Source organism: Scleropages formosus, chromosome 9 (genome assembly GCF_900964775.1).
Source record: "Scleropages formosus chromosome 9, fSclFor1.1, whole genome shotgun sequence".
NCBI lineage: Eukaryota > Metazoa > Chordata > Actinopteri > Osteoglossiformes > Osteoglossidae > Scleropages > Scleropages formosus.
The window spans coordinates 2,900,797-2,923,183 of record NC_041814.1 but is presented as its reverse complement, the minus strand read 5'-3'; the positions used below and the strand labels follow the sequence as shown (position 1 = coordinate 2,923,183).

At 42.1% G+C, this 22,387-nt stretch overlaps 1 protein-coding gene across 2 annotated transcripts in view; it reads left to right on the top strand.

Annotated features, from left to right (window-relative positions):
* The window catches only part of ell (elongation factor RNA polymerase II), a 35,131-nt gene extending 15,120 nt beyond the window's left edge, over positions 1-20,011 (top strand). The window contains exons 2-13 of one of the 2 annotated variants that reach the window (XM_018728288.2): positions 2,694-2,738; positions 8,576-8,697; positions 9,498-9,661; positions 11,015-11,271; positions 12,321-12,445; positions 16,103-16,193; positions 16,983-17,538; positions 18,113-18,176; positions 18,909-19,080; positions 19,218-19,262; positions 19,363-19,480; positions 19,819-20,011. In XM_018728288.2, coding sequence (XP_018583804.1) covers positions 2,694-2,738; positions 8,576-8,697; positions 9,498-9,661; positions 11,015-11,271; positions 12,321-12,445; positions 16,103-16,193; positions 16,983-17,538; positions 18,113-18,176; positions 18,909-19,080; positions 19,218-19,262; positions 19,363-19,479 — 1,758 coding nt within the window. In that variant the 3' untranslated portion in view covers position 19,480; positions 19,819-20,011. Of the gene's footprint in view, positions 1-2,693; positions 2,739-8,575; positions 8,698-9,494; positions 9,662-11,014; positions 11,272-12,320; positions 12,446-16,102; positions 16,194-16,982; positions 17,539-18,112; positions 18,177-18,908; positions 19,081-19,217; positions 19,263-19,362; positions 19,481-19,818 lie in introns of both variants that reach the window. The other variant, XM_018728287.2, reaches the window with a different exon arrangement.
* The last annotated feature ends 2,376 nt before the right edge of the window (positions 20,012-22,387 follow it).

The window sequence follows — 22,387 nt, the reverse complement described above, 5'->3', positions numbered from 1 at the left end:
CTGTCATTTTATCCTGACAAACAACCGAGCTACATTGAGTAATGTAGTAATACCAGTAAACTTGTTTTCCTTCTGTGTTGAGTGGAAGAGGATAAATGTATTTGGTACATCTGGTTAATAGTTTGTGTATCGTAGACTGTTAAATATTTCACAAAACAATTTACCATTGCAACCGAAGGGTACTAGCATGTGGAAAATGTCACACTGACAATTATTAACTAGTTAGGATTAAATGTTAACTGTGCAAGTTTTAATCAACATATTGAGAAATCTTACTTCATATAGTTGTGTGTATTTGTGCTGATATTTCATAGCACAAAATGGATTTTGAAACATAACCAAAAATGCAAATAGCTGTCATGTAATATTTACATATTTTGGCTGCAAAATCAATGGGTCCTTCTGTTCTATAATGCATATAGAATTTTATATTAAACTGTGTCGAGTTTATTTGTAGTAGTGGTCAGTACAAAAAGCTAAAATTGCTAGAACAGAATATTTATAAATAGGTCAAAGCATTGTAGAGGTGATATTTCCATATGCAATAGGTGAACGTACAATATGTATGGTTCAGGGAGTCTTGCGGAGACATTGAAGAAAATTGCTTTGGTATGTTTGACGGTATTTGTTGACCGTCCTGTACATGAGGCATGCAGGCAGGGCACTGGTAAGTCATCACTTTCCCCTCGAAGCCGGATTTGAATCTCTGCTCCCACTATAATGCCCTTGAGAATAAAGTCCATGCTTACCCTCTATGGACCCAGTAAAAATGGCCTAGATTTATAAATGAGTAAATAGTTGTAAATAACCTGTATATGCAAACCAGACATTGTAAGGTACTTTTAAGAAAAGTGAGCTAAATGAATAAATGTTCATCTTTATGTGTTGTGGATAGAAATGCACACCTTTTTTCTAGCCCTGCTGCTTATTTATGATTTTTGCAATAACTTTTCTAGTACTCATACATTGTCATCTGTAATTCAATTTAAGCATTTTGTTCTGATGACCTATGGAAAACTACAGTTGCTTTAATTTCAACATACTGGTTTTAAGTGAGATGTTTCCTAGTCAAACCTCCAGGTTTGTATGAAATGTTCAGTATAACAATGTCTGTCCTACCAGCTTAGATGGATTTACATTAAGCATGGGAAATTATTCAGATTGGCTGGCCTTTTGTGTTGAAAATACAAAATTAGGACATGAAGCTTAAAAACAGGGTGAATAGCTCAGTAAAGGGTTGCTCACTGCTTTGTGTTCTAATCCTCTCCCTTTCTGAAAATGTTATGTAATTGGTTAGCTATTCGATGGCACTGACAGTATGTTTGAAGAATGGCAGTAGCTGCATAGCCTGGGAGTTACGTTAGCGATGGAGCATAGCCAGTGTAAACTTTATACTTCATCTGGAATATGGTAATGTATGAAAGCAGCCAGCAGTCATAGCCACTTTACTACAGTTGACGGTTTATAAAACCCTTTGCAGAGCTCTGCTGTGTTTCTCCTCTGCTTGGCTGCAGGCTGGGTACAAGTGTTCCCCTTTGAGCTATCTTTCTCTTATCCATGGTTTCAAGAGCCTGGGTGTATGTGGCTTTTTAACTTGATCCGCTGCACCTGAAGTCCTGAGAAAACTCAGGCTTTAGAGTATGTGGTTATCAGAATTCTTTAAATTAGAAAAAAAAAACAAACCAAAAGAGTGGAAACATATTTCTCTTTGTGAGGGAATTGGTTTATGGGCCAATTATGATAGGCAAATCAGAACTAAAACCGATACACTGGTTCTCCACGAACAAGGTTGCATCCTAGTTATACAAGTGACAAGATTATTCCCCTATCCAAAGAACTGGTCGTGATGGGATGGTGTTTGCCATGCCAAAAAACTTGAGATATCGCGCCCTTAATTGAATTGGGTCCTAGAAAAGACATACACTACTTACTATATTAAGGATGTAGCAGTCCATCAAAATGATACATTATAATGTTATATATCTGTGTGTGTATATATATTTGTGTGTATAAATACACATATATAAAATTTATTCGTACATCTGCATACAAAGGAAGAAGATGCATGAATTTGCAGGGTACAGATCCTTCTTGGGACTGTGCGTGCAGAGTGGGTGTACAGCAGGATGCTACTGCAGACTGTCATCCTCAGGCACGCTGCATGTTCAGTGTGAAATGATGCACTGCTGGTCCTGCGGCATTTCCTTCTGAAGTCCATCCTTTGCAGAACACTGACCGCAGTGACCCTGCTGTAAGAATCTCTGTCAGAGAGGGCTGCATACTCTTAACCCAGGTTTGAGGATTTGGCAGGACAGTACAGGAGGCCTGCAGCTTGGCTGCTTCTTGGTGTCACTAAAACGGTACTGTAACTAGACCTCTCAGAACATGGTGTCCTGTCAAATGGATGGGGCCGTTGCCTGACTGAAGCCCAAACCACACGTCATGTTTTCAGTTGAGCCAGCTAGCAGCCTTTAAGCACACGCAAGTTGTAGCTGTGTCACGTTACAAATGAAGCATGTGCTCCACATGAAAGCTTTTGGGTGGATGGGAATGGCCTGACCCTGACCTGCAGCCCCTCCTGCTGCTGCTCCCTGGAGCCCCTTTGCCAGTCGGCCCTCTTTCTCCACCTCACTGTTTTTATTAGTGTTTTTATCGTTGGCACTGCCTCACACTTTGTTCTCTTTCCTTTACAGAGCCTGTCTGTACAGCCATCGATCCGCTTTACTGGAAACCAAGGGGTAAGGATGAGCCTGCTTCATTTCATGATGTTGATTTTTGTGTTGTCCATGATAAACATCTGTTGTGTATTTTCATCATTAAGAATTATGAGAAGTCCAGTGTTTCAGACCCTGTTCTGTAGAAAATCCAAATATTTTAAGGTTTTGTGGCCTCTCCTGTCATCCTTTAAAGGTATAATTTTGCCTTTTTTTAAAAAAAAAAAAAAAATCTTCATTCTGAAGGTTTTTTTTGTCTCTTCAGCAGGTGGCTGTGTTAGGGTTGCCAAAACTGTAGTTTGGTAAAAAATGCAGCTTTTTAAATGGTCCACACAATAAAACTGTGGGGAAAAAAATTGCACTGAATATTGGCGGAGAGATGTATCTGTCGAATGTGAGTTAATATGAAAATTTAGTTCACTGCCTCAAACCAGGAATGTAACTGAACTGCCTTAATGTTTTGTTTGTCCACTTTTTTAAAAGAAATTTCAACTTTGTCCCAAAAATCTAAAACACTGGATATCTGAAACTGCAGTTGTCACACATGCATTTTCACCTGGAGTGAGTATGTTTTTTGGACTTAGTGATGCAAACACTTCCCTTGAATGTTTAGTGAGGATATGGAAGTTTAGAGTATACTTCTCAAACATTGTCCCTGTTAACAATAATCACTGATAGGGCTTGTTTGGTTTTACAGTGGCTGCTGTAGGAATTCATCTAACTCTCAGATCCAGTATATTCCATGTACTTGGAGAAATCCCACGTTCAAGAGTGACTGAAAGGAGAGTTTAAAGGACTTCACACATTATCTAGTTCTGTGATGACTGCAGGACTTTGACATATTTGAGGGTTACTTTGTGTTGTGGAAGAAGCTTTATCTTGACTTGTGCTTGAATAGGGTTCTTAGGCTAATGAAGTTTGGTAATGAGTTGTTTATGCTGACCTGGTGAATCTTTAAACATGTGATAATTAATCCAGCAGGATGTAATATGGCCAAAATATCAGTTTTGTTTAATTGATGAATTTTTGTTTGTTTATGCTTTTCTGTGGATGGTAGGTTGCTGAAGAGAAGGCCTTCAGTGTTTTTGGAAGCCTTTAGTTTTGTCTTTATGAATGAGTTGTTCAAGAAATGCATGTTGTCTGTTGCTCAGAAAGCCAGGTGACAGGTCCTGTAGTTTACGTACCTCAGAGAATCGAGGGTTTCAGGTTCTGCTAAAGCTTTTGATTACATCGTAGATGTATTACTGTGGTTGTAAGGAGCACTTGTGTTGGAAAATATGAGGCAGGGCACTTTGTGGATTGCAGTCTAATCAGTGCTGTTGCATAGTGCAGGGAGTGTCGTTGGGTACAGTGATGGACTAGGGTAGCAGAATGACACTTGTTGTGCCCCCCTGTGGTCCCCTCAGCATCCAGAGCCCGCCGCAGACAGCCTGTTCAGACAGTGCATCACATGCTTTGCACACAAATCGGCCAGCAGCGGCACAGTGGAATTAAAGTGGATTTGGTATGAGGCGAGCATTGTTGCCATTCCTAGCTCTGCGCATTTTAGCTGCTCGATGCCCCAAAGACCTGCACGCGTTCAGGAGTGTGTGCGGTGTGGAGTTGCCTGAGGTCACGTGCAGCAGTCTGTGCAGCACACTAAGCTTCTTGCACTTCGCCATGTAGCCACAGGCCTCTCGCGTTGTGTAATAAAAAATTGAGTTGGAGAAAAGAGCCATATTTTTCAGTCTGGCAGGATGAACCTGAGGTTTTCATGTGCATTCTCTTGGAGTAACATCAGTCTTATTGTTTGTCCTGTTTAGATTTTTCTTTTTGATGGGGTAAATGCTTGTGCACATCTCCTTAGTTTAAGTGCATACACACATTTTCTCTGCATACACACTGAACTCCTAGTAGTTGTCATGGTAGCAAACGTTCAGAAGCCATGTGGCTTCCCTACAGTGTAGGTGCAAGCGCACACAGCCAGCAGCAGAGAAGCATGAGCCGCAGGCCTCAATGACGCGTCACAGTCCTGCTGCTTCTCAGTGTAATGCCCCCCAGTCTGCACTGCGTCACAGTACTTAAACTGAAATATACACTGTTATCTTCTTACTCGCCTGTTTTTGTTGGCGAACACACTACTGTGAACAACTTGGGGGATACTTTTGAAAGATAAATTTCAGTCTGAAACACCCCTTAAGCTCTCCCTCAGGTCCTGACTACAGAGATGAAGTCAGTGGTGGCCCTTGCTTTTGGTAATTCATTCAGTTCTCTGGTTTGAGGGCAGTGGGTAAAGGAAATTGGACATTTGCAGTAATTTGGGGTATTCACAGTTTCCCTTACCCCCTATCTGCTGCTTCCCTCATACTGAATGTATTCATATGCACTGGGAAGCATTCAGTCATTTTTATTAATAAGTGCTCAGGGAGGAGAAGAACCGTGCTGTATGGCCAAACTGAGGATGCTTTGGCTCAGTCCTGTTCAGATGATTCTTACTCTATGACTGACAGGGTGTGAGGGTAGGCATCAGGGTTGTGAATGAGTGGGCCATGTTCTTGCATCCCATGATCTGTGTCAGAAGCTATGGCAAGACTCCCCTTCTCCTGTGGCTCAACCTCCTGGTCACCCCAGTGGTCTGGTGGGACAGCTGGGGGGGCTCCTGCCAGGAGGCATCCCGTAGGAGAAAGCCTGCCATCCCCCATTCCCTTCGGGGACTGCCATTGTAGGCTCTTGTGAATTGCCCAGAAGACCAGAGGAGCCGGCTCAGCGGGGGAGACTGCAAGTGCCCGGCATGAAAAGGGGCTTTGTCTCCTGGTCGCCATGCACGGGAGAAGGGCAATGGGGACTGCAGCCCGTTCTCTTTTTGAAAAGGGGGGGGAGGGGAAGGGAAGGGGGTTGGGGTGGCTCCTGGCTGCTGCCTGTCACAGGATTAGGGCTGGCCTCGGCTTCACTTCTTCTGTCTGGTCCATGTGCAGAGAACTTGATATCTCCTGAGCCAGCACTGCGTCATATTGCACAATAGGTATGATGAAGCACACAGCACTTTTTTTTTTTTTTTTTTTTTTTCCCCTTTCCCCCCCATTTAGCATGTGAGGCTGTTTTGAAGACTTGCTGACAACAGTATCAATGCAGCATGTATCAATACAACTGCACAAGTGGTGGCAAGTTTTTCAGGCGTAAACAAGTGAACACGGTAGTGTTCATGTAAGTCATACTGATCTGTTGTGGGAGGTCTATTAAACTGAGCTACTGGAATTCAGAGCCAGATGTTGGGTGGAACCAAACAGAGAGTTGCTAGGGGAGGGGAAGGAAATTGTTTGCTTCAGCCTTGTGACCCTGTGCCCCACTTGAGCACCCTTCTGAATAACCCCACCAGTTTGACACTTGGGAGCTGTGTTGTTACTTATTGGAGCTTCTTGTTGAACCTTGGATTCATCACTTTATGTATTTTTACATCACAAAGCATAATGTCATCTGTGTGTGTGTGGCAGGCTCCTTCCTGACAGGATTTCATCAAATGTGCTGCACTGTAGCACTTGACAGACATTTGGAGTGCTTGTGTAATGTCTGAAATGCACAGGACGTGATGCAGTAGCTCATGGCCATTTTTTTTCATGAGAACAGCTGCGGTGATGAAGCATGAATAAGTGGTCAGATTGTGACAAGTCAGCTCTTGGGATTTCACAATATGAAAAACATCAGATTACAGTGGAAACTTTTTGCAATCTTTCTGATATGTTTACTTGAATAATGTCTTAGTTTTCCTGGTATAAAGTGAGGTTTTTTTTTTGCTACAGTTTTCTGATGCACTGTCAGAGAAGACCCTTCCCAAACATGAGTCAATGGGTGACAGCGTATGTGTTGACAGGTGGCGCCTTTTACATGCAACTGCAAAGCAAGGCAGCACATACACAAGCAATGTTCTGCATGTTTCATCAGGCAGTCTCATGTGAGCCTTCCTTATTCTCAGGCAGGGTTTCACAGAAGTAGGCCATAGGCTTTCCAGGTGGCTTCATCTAAGACTGAATGATGGCTTAGGCCCTTACGGCTCAAATCAGTTTAAATTTCCTGATTGTCATTTACTGGTTGTGACTCTGGCAGCAAAACAAAAGGGTATTGTTCCTCCATCTGTGGGAGGGACTAACCCGCTAGGGTATGTTTGCTGCTGGCTGCAGAGTAGCTCCTCTGGCCTATCAGGTGCGTGGGAACCGCTGGTTGCAAGTTGCACCAGACCCATTGCCCCTCCTGTTGCTGCAGAGCTTTCTTTGAACCGATGGCAGAGACTTACCCACCAGTGACAGGGTAATATGCTTCCTGGCAAGCAGGAAGTCGCTGCTACAGGAGAGTTGGACACGACTGGATAAGATGTTGGAAGAAGAACCAGAAGGAAAAAGAACGGAGAACAGACGATCTATTAAAGTTGAGCAGATTATCTCATGTGTCAAGCATTAGGATTTAGAAACATTGGTTTAGAACTACAGTAGCCTACAGCTCTGTTCCTGTCACTCATATTAACGCAGCTCTGCTGTATGTTCAGTCGTGTGGTCTTGCACAGGGCTGGAAATGCATATTTGTCAAAAGGCTGTTTGTATTTAATTATAGGAATTGTATTTTTTTGGAAGGATGTGTTTATGAGAAATCGAGACATCTGCTTCCTCCTTCCTGTTCACGTCCATAAATATTTGTTTCAAGAGAGAAGTTGAGTTATTGTCTTAAGGTTTTTTAAAAAAAAAAAAAAGCTACAATGTTTTTTGGTTGTCTTCTGGTTTTTGCCCCTCAGTGGCCAGTAGCCATTTTCATCCTAATTTTGTTATTTACTGATGCTGTGAGCTACTAGCTCTCCAGCTACTGATGCTGTGAGCCACTAGTTCGCCACTGTCCTGGCTGGTAGTGCTGGCCTGTTCTTTAAACTGCTGACATCGCTGAACAGAGAGTGAAGCCTAAATTAGGACAGTTAGGATAATGATTAGTTAAGTGGACTGCATAATAGCTGAGGTAGACTGAAAACCTGTGTGCACTGCAACCAGTAAAAATCGAGGTGGAGATTTTGCCATAGGCTTTAGAAAGCAACTGGGGCAGATCTCTTGCAGCAGGTTGACCTTGGAGCTTTATTCTCAACTGAACTGACCTGTAGCATGATGTCTAGCAGTGGGTTTGTTCTTTGTTAAATCTCTGCTGTTGTCTTTTTTTTTTTTTTCCCCCCCTCCCCTCCCCCGCTACTAGAACTCAATGCCCTGACCCATAATGCAGCAATGGTTGCATTTTAATATGTTTCACCCGGTCATTGTTTTTACTGCATATGCATCCATGCTTGTCTGGTGTGGTGACCTTCCCACAGGGTAACAGTGCATCTTATCTACCTATGGATGGTAGACTCAGGTCAGCCCACATTCCTACTGTACCAGGCAGCTCTTCTAGTTCCTTCCATACGGTTTCCCTATGCAGCCCACTCTGTCCACATGGAAGGGTTTACCAGGAGGACTAACTCTCTTGCAGTGCCAGTGAGGGAGGCAGACTGTATTTTAAATTGACTGTGAACATGTTTAGATATTGTCAAAGCATGTCACTCTGCATTTGGGTTCCCTGGTTTATTACCTAATTTCTGTGCATAAACTTTTAGTATTTATTGGGTTGATCAGAAATAAATTTAAGTTTTAATTTTCTGTTTTTTTTTTTTTTTTTTTTTTTTTTTTTTTTTTTTTTGTATTTGTTTTCTAAAAACATTTAATTATACTTCAAGAACTTTTGAAATAAACTGTATATTGAAGATTAGTAGTTCTGGTATCTTCAGATGTTTTAATTTCACACGTAGAACTAATGACCTTGATAGATTCTTTTTCGTCTTATGCGGTTCTGTAACTTTTCACCCCCTCCCCCAACAGAAAATTACAATACCACGACCAGAGAGCCCTCATGATCTTCAAACTTTTACCTTCTATCTGTCCAATGTTGGAAGGGATAATCCCCAAGGCAGCTTTGACTGCATTCAGCAGTATTTCAGCAGGTAAGTGGGGCAAGTGTGTAAGAGTCACCATTATTTACCTGCCATTGTGTGGACTCTACTTTGGACCCAACTTTAATAAAATAAATATTCCTTATGAGTTTAATAACATTCCATATTAAAGATTAATTTGCCAAGAAAAAGCATTTTAACTTGAGAGAGCAATATTGGTTTCTGTCCCAAAGACACTCATACAGAAATTGCTGCAGTCTGTGTGTGTTTCCAGTGTAAAGGCCATTGTAATAAAAGTGGAGTCAGCTTGCATTTTGGTGCCCTTCTTTATGGCAGGACTTGTGCTGCTCTAGTTTTTCTCTTCCTCATTTTGCAATTATCCGAAGCTTCCTGTTGACACTCATTGAATCTGTGTCAGTGCAATTCGCGCTTATGTGTGTTCTTTTTAATATGCCGAGTGAAATCAGTCCCAAAGCAATTTAAGGCTAAGCCAGAGGTCCACAGCAAGTGGACTCCTGCTTCGTGCCTTGTTTTTGATGACTCCAACGTCAAGCAACATAAATACATGAACATTATGTTGAAATACAACACATCAGTAACATCCGTTTTCCATTTAATGAATGTTGTGCTAATAAATGTTTTTATTTGAATAATGTACAGTTCCCTGGATGTTTGGTTGATTTTTATATACCTGTACGAGTGTGAAGCCATAGGTTTTCATTCCATTATGTTGGATATGTCACTTGTATCAGTGATGCTTTGCTGTAAAGCAGCAGCACTGGTTCTGTTTCTGACTGCCAGTGCTTCCCAGCTTTGTGTTGATCCAGTCTGTCCCCCCCATGTTTTAGCAGTGATGGGAGGATCCAGCTGGACTGCCTGGGTGGGATCCAGGACAAGATCACTGTGTGCGCCACTGATGACTCCTACCAGAAGGCCCGACAGAGCATGGCCCAGGTGGAGGAGGAGACACGCAGCCGTGGTGCCATTGTCATCAAACCGGGAGGGAGATATGTTGGTAAGACTCTGGCATTCTGTTCCTTCTCTGCCGCCTTGGCAGTTGATCACTTGACACCTTTGGCTGTTGGCTAATAAGTTGTTTCCTTGTTTTCTTGAACAGCACTGTTCAAGTTTAGATTAAAATGTGTGGTTAGGTTTGCTTTAATACTTGGGTATTGTCTGGTGTGGTACTGGTCACTTCCCTTTGCAGATTTCAGCTGAAGGTTGCTCATAGTGACATTCTGGGCCATCTCCAGTTTGTAATTCCAAAGGGTTCTGTCTAGCTCAGCATTCCTGAATCTCCTTCCCTTGTGAAGCAGCACTTCCAGACAACACACTTAGCCCAGGCCACTCTAGTACTCTAGAAGTACATGGCATCTGATAATTATGTTGCAAAACATTTCATTATCCAGATTCAACATTGGTTTTTTAAATCCTATTTTTGGATCTATTGTATGTATCATGCAATTTAAAGAGGGAGTCTGGAAAGGCAAAAATAATGCTGTGGCTTGACTTTTTTTTTTTTTTTTCCTTCTCATTCTTTAAAGGGGTGTAAACCATGTTTATCTTCCCTGCCCCCTCTCAGTGTGACCTTGCGTTTGTGGCATACGGGGCTAATTGCAGGCCCATGGCTCCCTGTGTAGAGCCATGTGACCGGTAGAGAGGAGGAAGTGTGCGGTTGCGCTGCAGGAGGCTGTAGGCTGACTCGGCAGCTTTCTCTCACAGCCAGAGGGAACTGGAGGCCTGAGGGTGGCTTTCCAATAGAAGGCAGAGTGTTTCCACTGCTGCACAAAAAGTTTTCCTCACCAGTTCAGAAAGGAGCTTCACCTCCTTTCTTCTGTGCACCTGTGCATTGGTGTTTTTCGGTGCCCTGTCCTGAGCCCTGGATTCTTATCTGCAAGTACTGCTGAACTGACAACTGATTTAATTTAAAAAAAAAAAAAAAAAAAAAAAGTAGCCCAGTGTTACCCTGTTGCTCATGAGGGCAAACCTGTTGAACATGTTTGTGCTGCCATGAGCAATGCAAAGGTGTGTCCAGTCTGATTAGTGAAATGTGGTTATCGGAGTTGTCCTTATCAGAGTCAGCAGCTGTTTAAATGTTTTCCTTGCTGTTGGATGTGAGCAGCATGCTACAGAGCAATGAACTGTATTTGATGTCCAGCAGTGTCAGATTCAGTCTATAAGTGGTATCCTGACCGGATAGTTTGGTCAAGCAAGGTCCTTGTTTCTTTTTGTGTTGACTTCCTTCCCACCGCTTGATACTCCCCCCCCCCCATGTATATTTGTACTCTGCTGTGTAGTTTGTGGAGCGATACTTGCCCTATCGTTTGCATTTGTACGTAATACGTGCTTTACATATGTACCTGTGCAGGCAAGAAGGTGCAGATCCGGAAGCCAGCCCCCGGCCTGTCAGACATTGCACCCTCGCGGCGATCCTCGCGGCCTGTCATCATCTCCAGCACCATGAAGAAGGGTGGGGCGACGGCAGCACAACAGAGGCCCTTGCGTGAACGCTTGGTGCACCTGCTGGCCCTCAAGCCCTACAAGAAGCCAGAGCTTATCCTGCGCCTGCAGAAGGATGGCCTCTCTCCCCAGGACAAGGACACACTGGACAGCCTCCTGCAACAGGTCAGCAGAAGTAACCATTCCTGCAGAAAGTGTCAGACTGTTGTTTCTGCCTTAAAAGGGGGAATATAGTGGGTCATCTATGTGATCAGCTTATCTGTTGTCATTTTCAATTATTTTTTCAAAGATCCTTCATTTTTGCAACCAACAAAGTATTCGCGAACATCCATTTGCTAGATACTTTTCTCCAAAGCATTGAACTGAGTAAACAAGTGCATTCCACAACAGAGGGCTTGGGTACCTACTTACTGAAGCCAGTGCTTGTCGATTTCATTCTACTGTTGTCTCAGCGCACACACTCCGGGACGTACCTATATAAGTGACATACAAGTAGGGAAATTGGTTAGATTGAAGAAAAAATAGTAACAGTTAGTAAAGGATTAACTTTGAGGTTTTCAGAGCTTGGGAGGGAAACTTGTCTAGCAGAGATGAGTTTTGAGATCCTTGGAAGGGATTCAGCAATTCTGAGAGACAGAGGGAGTAATGTCTTAACTATAATTTCTGAAGTAATTATGGTTCCTTTTCTTAAATGACTAGTGTAGGTCACGTTAAGTTCATCTCAATGAATTTTGAATGAGAATATTTTGCTGTGAGGCTTATTTACTGTATTTCTAAAACAAATATAATAAAATACTGCAGTAACAATGCACTCTAGCAATACATGTAGTGTGACAAGTGGACACAAGCCCAACATGTTTTCTAATCTGGTCTGAGGACCGAGTAGTCATGGCTGAGGACCAACAGTAATGGTATGCGTATACAAAGAGGTTGCATTAGTGATTTTACTGATTAGCTTTCTAATCACTGTTGAAAAGTGGATGCCTGGTTGTTTGCACACCACAAAAAGTTCTAGGGAAAAGCTCACAATCTAAAGGAAAAAGCCCAAGATTTGCTCATATCATCTTCTGTTTCTGTACTAATCTTCAAAGAAGTGTGGGTTTTGTCTGAGTATTTTGGCATGAACTACTTCAGCACTGAAATTTTGTCACTGATGATAAAGGATTTTTTAAATTAACTTTTAACCCTTGTGCTGGAAATTTGGACGTGTGCAGGTGGCAAACCTGAACGGTAGAGACAACACCTTCACGCTGAAGGACAGTGTTTTTAAGGAGGTGCAGAAGGACTGGCCTGGGTATACTGAAGGAGACCAGCAGCTTCTCAAAAGGATCCTTGTTCGGTAAGCTAGTCATAATGACTTCCACATTTATTGTTTAAAAAATAAATTCTCACCAAGACTGTTTTAAATCCATACAAATGTACCAATGTCAGAAGAATTGTGGGAATTGTTTTTAATGGCAGCTTTCAGCAGTGTTTCCCTCCATTATGGTTGGTTGGTGAATGTGCTGGACTCCGTCTTTCGACTGAGTGCTCTGGTTTACAGACTGCTTCAACTCCAGTGCCACAGAGGGTACTCGTAGTCAGAATGCAGTGAGAGGTGTGTGTGTGTGTGTGTGTGAAAGAGACAGGGAGAGTTAGCCATCTCCCCCCGCTTTCTCACTGTAGGGCTGTTGACTCCTCGGTGATCCCATTGAAAGAAACGGTTATGTTAGCTGCCTGGCTAATTAAACCATGTCCCTAGAGAATTCTGCTTTCAACACAAAAGGTACCATAGTGAACTTGAGCGGCTCGATTTCGCTGGAAAAAAACAGCTTTTTATCGCTCAATGCTTCATCAAGGGAAAACTGCTGAGCTGAATTTGCTTTGTAGTATTGAGCAACAATTTATTTTGCATTATGAGAGAGTTTCATGCCAAGGCCCATGTGCAGGACTACATAGGTTAAATGTAACCACATTGTGGGGATGCTGAGTACCAGAGGGGCTCTCCTGTGGTGCAGTTGTTGAAGTATTTGGGGTGACACCTCAGGCCAACCCCTCCACTTTTACCAGTGCAAACCTATGATTTAATCAGTTAAGCGTGTCATTCTGATTGGACAGAGAAAGGAAATGAATTCAGGAAGAAAGGTAAACACTACCTCGTTTTCAATCTTGACATTTGCTTATGGTGGAGATGGATTATGGTGACTTGTGTGCTAATTTTATCAGCAGTACTTATTAACTTGTTGGTTTTAATTTGTAATTATGTTTATTGGTGTTAGAATTGTTACTTCAGTTTGCGTTCTATGCCATCTGTAGCGTGACGCTATTTTGCCGCCACTTCACATTCTGGCCTGTGGCAATTCAACAGCAATCCAAGATGACGTTGACTCTGAGACATGTTGTGCGAATAGATTGGTATGCAACATTTACTGTAAAAGTGTAATGTCGAGGAACGAGTGGGAGTGTGATGGAGGCTGTCAGTATCGGACTGGAGGGAGATCACTAATGCAGATGTTTAAAAAAACCATCGCTCAAAACGTGCAAATGGTATGTCATATAAATATCAGTTTAATCATCCACTGAGTACTGAAAACAAATAATTTGCATTCCTATAAGAATGCACAAAATATAAACGTATCAAATTATGTATGGTATACATATTAAGTATTTTTAAGTTTATATACACTAAATTTATGTACTGTGTGTATGTATAACACTGTTGTGTGATTGCAGGTGCTAAACAGCATAATTGACCTGCTGTGCACATTTTTGTCTGGATAGGCTCACTTTGGCAGTTAATATGCATTCTGCTGAATTCACTTGCGCATGGAAAGGCAAGAAACATTTAAAGCCAGGGCTTTTGTAACAGGATTCCCCTTAGAGTTGCTCCTGTGGTTTGTCATGGCAGCCTTCGTGCCTGTAGGACTTTACGCTGCAGCTGCCATCGTCTCTTCTGCCCCACAGCCCCGTGGAGGTTCTTTTTTGCCCCGAGTTGTCTGCTCCAGCTGGCTCTGCTCCAGGTGGGCTTAGTGGAAAAATCTGTTTTCTCATGAACTCAGGCAGGAAAGACAGGAGATGGTGGCTATATTTAGAGCAGCATGGAAATGTGCTCAACTGGGTAAACGGCGACAGTCCCAGTCCTTCAATGACACGTTGCGATATCAGCGCACCGCTGGGCAATTGTTTGCCCCCCCCCCCCCCCCCCAAACGGCTTTTTTTTAATGTTTATATCTGTGTACTCTGAACACTGCAGCTGGCTGGGTCTATTAGGTGGCCCTGGAGAGTTGAGTTGGTTGTTGTTCAAATGAAAGGCAGAGGGTGTCCGTTTCCAACACATGCTGACCCATGTGTGAGCAGCCTTGGTCCCTGGGTATCTCACAGCTCAACTTCTTTCTTGAACCTTTTCTGGGCTGCTCCCATCACCCTCTCTTTGCCCATTCAATCATGCCCCCTTTGGGTGTGACACACAATGCCCTGCTCACACTGCCTCATCTCTGTGCCATACCGTTCCATATGATGCCTCCTCTGTCAATACCCTGTGAAGACTGACCCCTCTCACACTCAGCTCGCGTTGTTTTCCAAATATTGCACGGTGGCACAGCGAGTAGCGCTGCTGTCTCGCAGCACCTGGGTAGTGCAAGAGAACGTGGGTTTGATCCTCACTCAGTCTGTGTGGAGTTTGCATGTTCTCCCTGTGTCAGCATGGGTTTCCTCCGGGTGCTCCGGTTTCCCCCCCACAGTCCAAAGACATGCTGTTCAGGTTCCCCAATTTTGTGTGTGTGTGTGTGTGTGTGTTTCACTGATGTATGCATGAGTGACCCATTGTGTGTGGTCTGTCGAGAAGTCTAAGTCACCTTGGTGAACAAGGTGTGTCAGCTAGTAACGCTACATAGAGTTCATTGTAAGTCGCTTTGGAGAAAAGCGTCTAAGTGAATAAATGTAAATATGTTTGTACCAGATTTCTGAGCCCTTTGAGCTTAAATGTTTTGTAAGGTGCTTTTTGTTAACATTTGGCATTGGTGATTTCAGTTGGGATTAACTTATGAAACTAGACTTCACCAGTAGATTGCAGACACCAATTCAGACTTCAGGTGTCTGACACGGTGTTCGAAGACCTTTGAAACATGCCTCTAATAACAGGCAGTTTTATTTTTATTGCAGCATTCATGTAACCCAAGGAGGACAAGATTTGTTCCTGAACCACTGGTGCACTGACCATATACCCCTTAACTATGACCTCAGACCACTTACTGATTGTGATGTCACTTTCAGTAGTCTGTTTACCAGTTCACATGGTGTTTGCACATTAAGTGCCACTGTTGAAGAAGTGAGCAGATAGCCATAAAATGAGGAAATATGCTGGGGTAGCAGTTGTTTGCCTCACAGGATTAGCAGACTTTGTGGGGATCTACAGAAATCTCCTTTCATGTCTACTTTGTTTCTGGTTTTCAGCGGCCCCAACGGGGGGGGCGCAATAAATTGTCAGTGATGCTTAGTATTGCGCAGCTTTTAAGAGTTGCACAATTTTTTGTTCATTTTAAGTGCGATTTTAAATTGCGTATTTCAAGTTAACTCTGAAGTCTGTACACTAGTTTCTAGCTTGTTTTTGTGCCACTTTATCCTATTACACACTGTACCACACTAGCTTAAGTAAGCAAGGTGAAGACATAATGGGTTATGTATTTAGTTAGAGCCAACAGAAAGCCGAGTAGTTAAAAAGATGTATGTGCATGGTTGCCAGGCCCAGAATAAAATATTTTTTTCCTTTTTTTGTTTGTTTTACAGCAAGGAAATTCAGTATTTTTTTTCCTTTTTTTTTTTCTTTTTTTTAAAATGTATGAACATAGTCTAAGCTCCAGCCACATATTGCTAATCACGGAAAACAGGTTGTTATAAAGCTGTATGTTAGATGGCTTGTAAACACTAATTGTATTTCCTCAACAGTCATGTTTGGAAATTGTGTACATGTCTAATCTGTACGAGTATCTATAGCTCTTTGTGCTGCTCATTTTCCCAGGAAACTGTGTCAGTCCCAAACCGCACAGAGTATTCCAGGGGAAAATCCAGTCAGTCCTGGAAAAGAGGTGTCCAATTCATCTCCTTCACAGGTGCTCTTCATCAATTTCTTGTGCTCCTATACCTTTGCAAAGCCTTTGGAATTATCTGGATTTCTACGTGAACTCTCCTAAAATGTGCGATCACCTATGTCATAATGATGTGTCTTATTTAACAAACGCATGCATTTTACATTGTCATGTTTTTTTAAACAAATCTTTTAATAGGTGGTTACTGATTGGGCAGGCGGGGGTGGTGGGAGTATGTGAATCCATTTATTTAGTGACTCCTGGAACCACCTTTACTGGCATTAAACTCAACCGAATGCTTTGTGTAGCTGCTGGGTTTTTTGTGAAATAAAATAAATGGCTGGACACAGATAATCATGTTGTACCAGCAATGAATCATTTAGTTTGGGTTCTTGTGTGGTGTAGAACTTTCATCAGAAAGCCATAAATCTTACTTTCTGAAGTAAGAACAAAGGTCAAGGCTTGTTGGAATCAGCTGCACTTTATAACGATCCTTAATGTTTAGAGGTTTTGGCCTTCATCAGTAGTAAATACTGCTGTGTAAATTCTGGAGTACTCAGTAATCTGTAAATCATATTTCTTAATGTTACATTTTACTCATTAAAATTTGCTCCAGAGGGTAAGTTTATAGATGTTGAGCAGCCAAATCGACATTTTTCAACAAAGTGCTGTATTGTACATAGCCTTTTGCTGGTAGACTCCAGTGATTTATTCAAGTGCTTTGAGACAGTCTGTTGGGAGTAACACTCTACAAATATATTGAATTGTTTGTTTCTCTTTTGAAACGAGCTTTTGCTGGTGTGTCTCCTGCAGAAGCGGCCTGCTCCAGAATTCATAGATCCCTTAGCAAATAAGAAGCCAAGGATATCCCACCTAGCCATTAAGACTGCTGGGCCTATCAATGGCAAGCTGAGCTCTTCCAATGGGAAGGAAGTAGGTGGGGTTCAGTTGTCGGCTGGGGAAAGTACGACATCCAGCTCCCAGCTTCCAGTCCTGGAAATCCCGCGGCCGTTTGACCCGCTGTCTGATGTCAGCAACGACTCCAGCCACAATGGCCGGGATTGTGAGGGCCAGGAGGTAGCTGTGACGGACAGGCTGTGCCAGCCACCCATACCTCCTCCACCCAGTTTGAGCTCCTCTTCTCCGAGGCCTGGCCCTCTGGACCTTGCCGGACCATCAGAGGAAGTGGTTGCAGGCACGCTCCATGGCAAGTCCAAGAAGAAGTCCAAAAAGCACAAAGACAAGGAGAGGTCTAGGGAGAAGGAGCGGAAGGGTGTGGAAGAACGTGGCATGGAGCCCAGGAAGGCCTGTGAGCTTCCGCCTAGTGCTGCCAGCCCCAAGGACAGTGTTCCACCTGGAAGCACTGCAGGTAGAGCTGTGCCATTTACTGTGAACTAGGGCTCGTGACTTGTGCTAACAAAATGCTCAGTTGTGAGCTCGGAATGGGAGTTAAATGCTTTAATTCAATAGTCATTTAGATCAGGTAATTTCCTACCTGAAAGGAGCGACAGTGGCGAAAACACCTGTATGCATGTTGTTTTTTTTTTTTTTTTTTTTTTTTTTTTTGTGCTTGCCAGTTTTTTGGGTCGCTGATGATTTATTCTAAACTGTTCATTCAGAACAAGGAAACTGATTCCATCTTCATGGCAGGTTAATTGTAAAGTACCCTGAAAGATATCAAGCACTTTTTTGCTTTTGTCTGAAAACAAATTATAAAGTGGAACAGTGTCCTCTAGTGGTTCTGTGAGTCTGGAAGTGTTAGTTCCTGGTCGAAACTAACCTCTAGCACTGTACACTTGGCTTTATGGCCAGTTTGGTTTGAATTAATTACCATAAAATTGTACTTTTCTATTGCATTAACATCTTGTTTTAAAAACTTGAATGGTGACGCTTCAGTTACTGAGTTTTACACTGTAATTAACTTTTTTTTTTTTTTTTAACAGATGTGAACGGGGTGTGCATCAATAGTATTCCTACGTCGTCATCGGAGATGGCTGACTATTTATCGTAAGAGTCTTTAAAATATTTATTGTATTCAGCTGTTTGTGCTTACATGTCTTTACAGTCCCTCTTTGCTATGGGTGGCAAGGTGGCACAGCGTAGTACTGCTGTCTCACAGTGCCTGGGTGGTGTGAGAGGATGTGGGTTCGATCCCCACTCAGTCTGTGGAGTTTGCGTGTTCTAAGGGGCTCTGATTTCCTCCCGCAGTCCAAATACATGCTGTTCAGGTTCACCCATAGTGTGTGTGTGTGTGTGTGTGTGACAGTGTTCCACTGATATATGGATGAGTGACCCATTGTAAGAAGTGTATCTAGCAGTGTAAGTCACCTTGGTGAATAAGGTGTGAGCTGATAATACTACATAGTTCTTTGAAGTCCCTGTAGAGAAAAGTGTCTGCTAAATAAATGTAAAAGCCTGTATGTTTACTTGCAACACCTTTGTCCAAAGCTCAGTGCAATGTTGTTACATTTTTGTAAAGTTAAGTGTAGCATTATAAATTGTGGTGGTAATTTCAGTAAATTAAGCTGCTGGAGGCTGCAGCAGAAAATGTTCTCTGGGAAAGCAAGCTTTTTGGTTTTCACTTGAATTGGCTGCATGTTTTCCAAAACAGGTTTTGTTTTCAGATTCTCATTTCAAATAATTACAGATAGGAATTTAAATCTTTTCCTTATTATACATTGTAACTGACACTTCGAGATGTAGTTAATTTATTATAACTCCACCACGTGTCCCCTATAGGAAATATACACCGATTGCATCACAGGAGCAACGGCAAAGCTACAAGAATGACTTCAATGCCGAGTACAGCGAGTACCGGGGCCTTCACGCCAGGATAGAGGGCATCACTCGCCAGTTCACTGTGCTGGACTCCGAGCTGAAACAGCTCCAGCAAGGCACAGACAAGTACAAGGTACATCTCACTGGCACAGTCATCTGTCCGGACGTACTCCCAGCTTGTTGGTGCTCATTTGTGTAACCACAACACTGCCTGTTTTTCTGAACACAAGTTACTGTGTTTTTATTTACCATAGTTGCTTCTTTTAACAGACAATCCGTAATCAAATACTTCAAGAGTATCATAAGATTAAAAAGGTAAGTTTGTCAATGTTGCTTTGTTTGCACTGAGAGCAAAAAATATATCTGTTAGTTGAACCAGTCTGCTAAAATTTTGTATTTCCCTTTTCCCTTGCAGACTAATCCAAACTATAGCCAAGAGAAGAACCGCTGTGAATACCTACACAACAAACTGGCACATATAAAGAAACTTATAGCAGAGTATGATCATCAGCAACTTCAAAGCTGGCACTAGTGTGAGTTTTTTTTTTTTGTGTGTGTGTTTTTTTTTTTTTTTTTTTTTTTTTTTTTTTTTTTTTTTTTTTTTTAATGGAAACCAGATATTCAAAATCTGGATTCTTTTTGCTCCAAAAGTTCTTATCAAAGATGCCACGAAGGGAGAGTTCATTCCCTCCGCTGGGGGCCAAAAGCACTAGATTACGACACAGATCATACCTTGTATTTTATTTTGAGGATGTGACTTGGCGTGATTGGCCTAACTCTCCTCTTGGTAGCTACACTGCATCTGGATAAACCTTGTGTGGTGATTGTTTTACTCCCTGTCCCCCCTCCCCCACCTGGTTCCTTTCCATAGTGCACAGAGGTCTCTCCAAGAGTATGAAAGGATAATCCACATTCTTTGAGGATCTTCTCCACCTTTCTGTGTCAGGAACTGAGGAAGCTGATAACACTGAAAAGAATGTGGCTGAATGTATGCCAAATGCAGAAAGTGATTTGAGAATGGGAAAAATGATTAAATATGAAATGGTCAAATTTTTTTGTTCCCCCCCCCCTTTTTTTTTTTTTTTTAAATGGAAGGTTCTCTTGCTGAACACTTGTGAATATGTATTTTACTACATTTCTTTTTTTAATTTATTCTTTATTTTTGGATTTCCATAGGAATAATAAGTTTTGTTGTAATTTTACACTCCTCAGTATCAATACTACAAAGCAGTGTTGTGTGTGTGTGTGGGTTTTTTTTTTTTTTTTTTTTTTTTTTTTTTGCCTTCTCACTCTGAATGTGAGCCAGTAGTTTGTGCTAAAGCTGCCTTGGCCATCAAAATGCCCATCTGTTGCATCCATTACTTTTTTTCCTTCCATTTTGAAGAGATCATTTCCCATCTCTAAATAAAGATGGCACTGTAAAATTGCTGACAGGCAGATGCCCAGGTTCTTTGGCAATTCTTGCATCTTGTATAAACACCTTACATTTCTGGAGAACTCCAAAGTATGAGGTGGTCACACTGTCTTGGACTGCCGTTGTGTGCGTTCCTGAGAGCGATGTGTATTTATTCTTCTAAATCACAATGCTGCAGGGAAGTTCACCTTCTTCCTGGCTCTCCTCTCCTCTTTTCGGAGAGGACTGGAGTATTGGTTAATTGCCAGTGTTTGTCACTGTGCTCAGAGAAAATATTTTTGTTTAATGGTGGTACGCAGTGACATATCCATAACAAACTTACAAATATGCAAAGTTATGCAGTATGAGCTACAGTAAAACTTTGTCACACAAAGAGAGGTGACAAAATGAGTCTTTGTACTCCACCATACCGTAACATGCTAGTTTCACATTGTTTGAGCATCTTTTAAACAAAAGTTAAATTGACCATCCTTCACTGCAAAACTGTACTGTTAAAAATTCACCAGGTGGCATAAAATTGTACCAGTTCTCTGTACTGTTTTAGAACGGCAGATGACTTTGTCTACGAGCAAAGTTTTGCCTTCCCAAACCATTCAAATGGGTTCTCTAGAATGATTAAGTGCAAGTCTTCGACTAAAATGTGAGCTCTGTATCAGTACATTCTAAGATCTGCTTGAAAGGGAACAACATACTCAGTTCCAGGTATGACACTGTGTTTCATTTTGTACTGTTGTTCAGGCAGTTGGCAGATAGGTAAAGGTTTCTTTTGTCTCAAATGTAATTTGCAAATCATTTGAAGCATTAGCAAAAAAACCTTCCTTGCTGACATGGATGAGCGGACTTAATTTCCATAGATGCGTATCTGTGTTTGGTTGCTGGAGTTGATCCTGACCGACGACATGTGATTGTGAAAGGAGCAATACTAATGCTAATCTACACGTGTACAGAAGGTTCTTCTGATGTCAGTGTCCTCACCAGTTCAGCATAATGCTTTCTGTCATATTCTGTGTCAATATAGAATTGTAGCACTTTGTTTTACCTTCTTTTGCAGGTACTCCTACTTGAGTCTTATTCAAAGAACATTTCCCTGTGCACCTGACCATACACTTACATCACCTGTGGTCATTCATGGCAAGTGTTTCTGATTTTAATGCTGAGATATGGATCACCAGTTATGCATGTGTGACCTGTTTGTCAGGCCTTCGTATACTCAAGAGGCCCTTTGGTAACACATCGGCTGTGGTTCGATCAAGTTAAACTGTCAGACGCAGGCTTTTTCTAATCAGCAGGAACATGAGTGTCCAGTCTTGAGTGGGGGGGACTTAAGTGATCTGAAGTGTGAGGAATTTTCTAAAGGCATTGTCACATTTTACCCAAGCATTTTTTTTTTTTTTCCTTTTTCCCCATTAAAAGCACATGCCATGTAGCTTCTCCTCATATCAGATGAGTGACGGTCTAGCACATTTTCCTCTGACACGAGTCCCACACCCAGTCTGTGACATTAATTGCAGACTGTCACTTGAATTTGGAGAGTGGTGCCTCACTGGCCCTTGCTATAGTCCTGAAAAGGGGGGATGGGGAGTTATTACTAAATTTTGTGCCCTTGTTTCCCCGCTCATATCTTTCTGGTAATATTCTTTGTTGAAGCTGCTCTTCTTGGGTTACGCTGAGAGTAGCTGGTAAATTATTTTACTTATTTATTCTTCTGAGATCACTCGTCTTGCTCATTGCCACTCCAGGTATTCTTTTGAAGGCAACTGTTAGCCACTGAGGGAGGTATGGATTGAAGTTCAGTGTTGAGCTCATCTGTTATAAGTGGCAACAGCACACAAGACTGTAAGTTGAATGTGCCAAATGACCTGTTGTATAGGTTGTATGTATGTGTGTCTCCATGCTGCTCTTTAGCAGAGGTTACCCTTTGAAAACTGGAGGGTAGGATTTTTAAGGCAAAAATAAAATCAGACTGTGTGGAACAAGAAGGGATTGGGAATTGAACTGATCTTGATATTTCAATAAAATTGTACAA